This window comes from Ornithodoros turicata, chromosome 1 (assembly GCF_037126465.1).
Source record: "Ornithodoros turicata isolate Travis chromosome 1, ASM3712646v1, whole genome shotgun sequence".
Lineage (NCBI taxonomy): Eukaryota > Metazoa > Arthropoda > Arachnida > Ixodida > Argasidae > Ornithodoros > Ornithodoros turicata.
The window spans coordinates 127,463,736-127,469,705 of record NC_088201.1 but is presented as its reverse complement, the minus strand read 5'-3'; the positions used below and the strand labels follow the sequence as shown (position 1 = coordinate 127,469,705).

Here is a 5,970-nt window from a genome sequence, read left to right as displayed (position 1 = left end):
TCCAGTGGCCTGCATGAAAACAAAAAGGGAGCGAAGAGCCCGGCACTGATGTTCAGGGGAGCTCCATGGGCCAAGTACTTTGGACAAGCTGAATGGTCTATGGTCGAGGAGTTCAAGTTGGCGTCGAAGTACCCGGCGTTCACACGTGTACCGCTCACAGTCCTCGATGATATGGGGGATCGTAGCTGGGGTGCGGCAAGCGAGGCACAGCGCCGTGTTACTGTAACCCAGCTTAGCACGGAACGCAGGGGTGAAGGCTACGTTGAGTCGTAGACGCCGCAGGAGTGTCGTAAAGCTGCGAGGGAAGCCACCTGGCATCCTAAATGATAACGACGGGTCCACTGCACGGAGGAGCGACCATTGAGTGATGTCATGCAGCCATTGCTGGCGGGCCAAGGGTGGCACCAACGCAGACAAGTAGGAGCGCCTATCCCCGTTGGAGAGGATAATGGGCAGGGCTCTGGAGATACGGTGGGCCGCAGTAGCCGCCAAATCTGCCTCTTCGTTGCCCTGAATGCCGGTGTGGCCGGGGACCCACTGTAGGGTCACCCGGTGTCCCTGTTCGCCGAGAACCTTGAGCGCCGTCAGGATACTAACAACCACCGGGGCCAACGAGCCGCGGATGCCCATGGTTCCTACACATTGCAGGGCTGATTTTGAGTCGGTGTATATCACCCAGGAACGGGGAGGGTACTTTGAGACATACTTTAGAAATAACAAGATGGCATACAGCTCCGCAGAGGTCGACGAAGTGCGATGTGACAGGCGGAACCCACATGATAGTGACTCCTCCGGTATGACAAAGGCAGCGGAGGAGCCATCCGATGTAGACGCACCATACGTGAACACAGCCGTGCGGCCTCTGTAGTTTGTATCCATCATTTCCAAAGTAGACTGCTTGAGAACCGAAACGGGGATCTGGTTCTTCGGCCCCAGGAGGCCAGGGATGTGTGTGGAGAGGGATGGGCTCGGCAGTGTCCATGGTGCCACTGAAGGGGCGGTCGGGGCAACAGTGAAGCCAGGGACGTTTCCAGATGTTGCTGTAACACATAGCGAGAGTTTACTGTTCTTCCGCCTACGTAGCTTTTGAACTAGAGGATGACGCCGGTGGTGAGCGAGCAACCGGAGGTAGTGTCGTATGGTTTCTCTTCGGCGGAGGACATCGATGGGTATTTCCCCGGCGTCGGCGATCACCATCCGTGTCTCAGCGCTGCGCGGGACACCAAGGCACGTCCGCAGGCTGCGTGCCAGTGTACACCGAAGCTTGTGCTCAGACGTGGCTGATATACCGTGCAATACGGGCAAGCTGTATAGCAGGGAGCCGCGAACCAGAGTTTTGTGGAGCACAAGAAGATCCCGCCCAGTGCAGCCCCAGCGCACGCCGGCAAAGTGGCGAATCACATTCCCCCAGCGCTGAGCCTTTGAGATGATGAAGTCAATGTGCCTTCGCCACGACAGGTTGCGGTCCAGGATAACACCCAGGAACCTGTGAAACCTGACTTGTATGAGGGGGCAATCCCCAATCAGCAGTTGGAACCTCCGCATCTCTCTTCGAGTAAACGGAAGGACAGCGCTTTTTTCGGTGGAGACATCCATCCCCGCGTTCAAGAAGAAGTTGTTGATGGCATCCAGTGCTCTTTGCAACCGATGTTGAATTGCCGGCCGGGACTTTCCAACAGTCCAGATACACACATCGTCCGCATATATGGAGAGATTTACTCTCCTCGGTAGACATTCCTTGAGATCAACCATGACGATATTGAATAGTAACGGGCTTAGAGCACTTCCTTGCGGGACACCCTGCGGAACAGCAGTCTTTTCTGTGTCACCCTCGCCTGTTCTGACAAAAATTTGCCTTTGGCTCAGGAAGTCGGAAAGCCATGCAAGCGCTTTCCCAGGCAATTGCGACCGAAGTAACGCATGCAGAACACCGGGGTGACTTACGGTGTCATACGCCCGCTTGACGTCCAGGAAGACAGCCATCACGATTTGCCTCCGGGCTTTCGCTTCCTCAACAGTAGAGACCAAATCCATCACCGAATCCATTGAACTACGATGCCTGCGGAAGCCTGACATTTCCTGGGGGAAAACACATATCCTCTCAAGCCACCACTCGAGCCTGTGCAGCACCATGCGCTCCAGAACTTTGCCTAGGCAGCTGGTAAGGCTGACAGGCCGAAAAGACGCCAGGTCCAAGGGGTGTTTTCCAGGTTTCAGTATGGGAACCACTAGGGCCTCTTTCCACTGAGCAGGGACTTGTCCATCCCTCGATGGTTTATTGTAGATCTCTAAGAGGACCAGAAGGCAGGTGTCATTCAGGTTACGGAGCGCAGCATAGGTGACCAAGTCCGGACCAGGTGACGACTTTTTCCGAGAAAACGCCAGGGCCGCCTTGAGTTCTGCAACCGTGAAGTCTGCATCCATGTCGGGGTCCGATGATAGAGGAGCTTGGCTAATAGCGCGCTGTAGCTGCACAACATGTTCCTGAAAGCCTGAACATTTCGCCGCCTCGGAGCTCGCTGCTATGGTCTTGCAAAATTCGTATGCAACTTCCTTCTCGGGCTTGGAAATCGAGAGAGACAGAGATCGCAGGGGGTTCTTCGCCGGAGGCGCTTCCCGGAGACTTCGAGCAACGCGCCATACCTTCGCAGTACTGGTAAAAGGGGTCAGAGACGCACAGAACTGCCGCCATCTTCGTATGTCCACGGCCTTCAGGGCCTTTTGTACCATTACGTTTGCACGACGGGCATCCTGAACATCCGTGAGTTGGCCAGATCGCCGAGCCTTTCGCTCCGCCCGTCTCCTATAAGCACGCAAACGCTCCACTACTGGATCTGTACCTGCATGACCAGCAGCGACCTTAGCAGTCGTAGTGGACGACGTTATGCACCGCACAATGAGATCAGTAATTTCCTCTGCTGTCATTCCCGCCTGCACATCTTTCTTGCTCAGGTTGCAAAAGGACTGCCAATTGGTCAACCGAGCGATCCTGTGGCCTGCTCCGGGCGCGTACTTGGAATACGAGAGGAATATGGGGAGATGATCGCTGCCTCTGCCGTCCAAATCCGTACTCCAAGTGACATGTGGAAAAAGATCCCTGGAACACAGCGAAACGTCTAGTGCGTCCGTCGAGAAGTCTCGACGCAAGAATGTTGGAGACCCATCATTCAAGACACAGAGGTCAAGATCTTCAATGACGTCGCACCGCAGAGACCCCTTGCCATCGCGCTTACGGCTTCCCCACATAGGATGGTGCGCATTTATGTCACCAACTACAAGCGAGGGAGCACCCAATCCACCAAGAGCCGACCGTAAGTCATGCATTGTCACCGGGACGGACGGCGGAGCATACATACTTAGAACAGACTATGTAGTTCTTCCAAGCTGAACTCTGCAATGCACAAGGTCGAACGGCAGTGGCCCCACCGGGTGTATCTGCGTTGCAGTCAAGTCACGCCGCACACAGAGCACTGTTCTCCACACTGACACGCTGGGTAGACCAAAAACGTTGTAGCCACTAAGACGAAAGTCCGACTTCACATATGCTTCACTTATGGCCAGAAGGGGAGTCTGATATTTCAACAGAAACAACTTGAGGTCCGGGAGCTTCGTGCGCAGACCACGCGCATTCCATTGGAGGAGGGTAGCCCGCCTATACAGGTGTTCCATGCCTTGCTGTTAGCAGCCTTTCGGTCGCAAGCAAGGCCTGCACCTCTGGTAGACCCGCAGCACCCGGAAAAGCAGCCAAAAGTGCCTTGAGAACCGCTATGACCAAGGGAAGTAGCACCGCTGCCGAGTCATCACGACTCGTTGCCATTCGACTTGGTTGCTGTCGCTGGGTCGGCGTCATTCGATTCCTACGTGTACTCATCTGGGGGACCGCGGCCCGCTCTGCGACAGCAGCATACACTGTAAACTGAAAAACACCCTTATGGGTGTAAATGGCTTGTCCTATAACTGACACCTCTTTTTACACCATATGGTCTTAGAACACCCTTTTCAGAGGGTGTATTCTGTGTAAGACACCCTTTGAAAGGGTGCTTTTCCTTGAAAACGCCTTCTTTTGCACCCTTTAAACACCCTTTTAGGAGGGTGTTTAACAACTTTACACCCTCCTAGAAGGGTGTTTAAAGGGTGCAAAAGAAAGCATTTTCAAGGAAAAGCACCCTTTCAAAGGGTGTCTTACACAGCATACACCCTCTGAAAAGGGTGGTCTGAGACCATATGGTGTAAAAAGAGGTGTCAGTTATAGGACAAGCCATTTACACCCATAAGGGTGTTTTTCAGTTTACAGTGTAGGACTCACGCAAAGGAGACGACGACGGGAGAGGAGTCCTGGCATCCAGCTCCAGCATGGGCTCTTGGTTGCGGTTCAGAGACCGCTGAGTCCGACCTGGGCGACGCTTTCTCTTACGGGACTTCGCCGCAGCAGTCGTTTGTTGTTTGCATGGCGCTGTTTCCACCGGGGCATCGTTGCTACTACTGACCACAGGTCGGCCTACGCTGGGGAGTACATCCGTCTGGAAGCGCTGGATCGCCGATCTCTTCCGAGGACACAGAGAATGTGAGGCCGCATGTGGTCCACCACAGTTTGAGCACTTTGGCTCACGCCGCGCAGTGCAATCCTGAAGGGTGTGCGAGCCTGAGCAAATCTTGCATCGTGTGGGCCAGCGGCAGTTGCGCGCGAGATGGCCGAAACGCTGGCAGTTATAACATTGGACTGGGCCATCCACGTACTCATAAACGTCATGTGTGCCAAATCCCAAGTGTACCTTGTCGGGAAGCTTCAGGGTGGGCTTAAACGTAAGGATAACGCTCCGAAGAGGAATGTAGCTGTCGGTACCGTCCTCGTGGTAAACATGACGGACTTGCCGGCGTGCAGAGATGACGCCTTCTCTCTCCAGGTATAAGGCAAGGTCTCCGTTGTCATAGTCCAGAGGGACATCATAGATCTTACCCATATTGGACACGTAGGAGGACGGTATTGAGACAGATACCGCAATCCCTGCTACAAACTCAAGCGCCAAGAGGTTAGATACAGCTCCCTCAGACTTCACAAAAACACACAAGCTGCCATCCTTGTTTATGCGATGGTGGGGGATTGCCTCTTGCGCAGCAGTCCAGACGTCTCTAGCCACATCGTTTGGGTTTACTTTCCAGAAGGAACGGCTGACGTCGACGGGCTTGAACAGCACAGGTATTCCTTTTGGCCGATTCTTTCTATATGTGACCAACGTAAAGCGGTCCCCCATCTCATCATCTACAGGGTCCCTCCCGGGGTTGTATGGGATTGTGGTCTCCGACCAGTCACGGTGCGAAAGCTCAGGATTATGAGCAGTGGCGTATCTAGGGTGTGGCAGGTGTGGACAGGTGCCATGGGCGCCAGGTGAACAGGGGCGCTATTATGTGGTCGGATGTGAATGTGCCAGGTCGGGTACTCAACCTGGCACATTCATAAATGATCTAAAGCACCCGCCATTAGAGAGGTTATAGTGTGAAACCTAGTGCGGACAACACGAAAACGCATCTCCAAGGACAACATGTTAACCATGTTGCCATGGGCGCAGGTAGCTCTAGATACGCCACTGATTATGAGAGCCACTTGCCTCTGCCATCTGAAAATCAGCACAACTTGCGCCAATCGAACTTGCAGCAGGTGGAATTGCAGCGGGTGGACTTGCAGCTGGTGGATTCGCAGCGGGTGGATTTGCACCAGTTGGACTTGCAGGAGGGGAACGCCCAACAGGCGATCGACTTCTGGATCTCCGTAAGACTCTTGCCTGCCTTGCCGGAGCTCGCGGAGTCTCTCGCCCGCCTTCCATAGGCAGGCTGGAGACACCACAGGCCCAAGGGTGGACCGAAGGAAGACCTTAACGGTGCAGTAGAAGTATTTCAGAACTAAGCCTAGTTTACAGCTTGAGCGATAGAAAGCGACGTCCGTGCTTAGCGCGTGCGTGCCGTGCCGGATGA

The 5,970-nt window shown here is 54.3% G+C and overlaps 1 protein-coding gene across 1 annotated transcript; it reads right to left on the bottom strand.

Annotated features, from left to right (window-relative positions):
• Nucleotides 1-4,283: 4,283 nt before the first annotated feature.
• LOC135385122 (uncharacterized) lies at nucleotides 4,284-5,252 on the bottom strand. The gene has a single exon (XM_064614300.1). It carries the CDS (start codon nucleotides 5,250-5,252, stop codon nucleotides 4,284-4,286), a length of 969 nt encoding a protein of 322 aa, XP_064470370.1.
• Nucleotides 5,253-5,970: the final 718 nt, after the last annotated feature.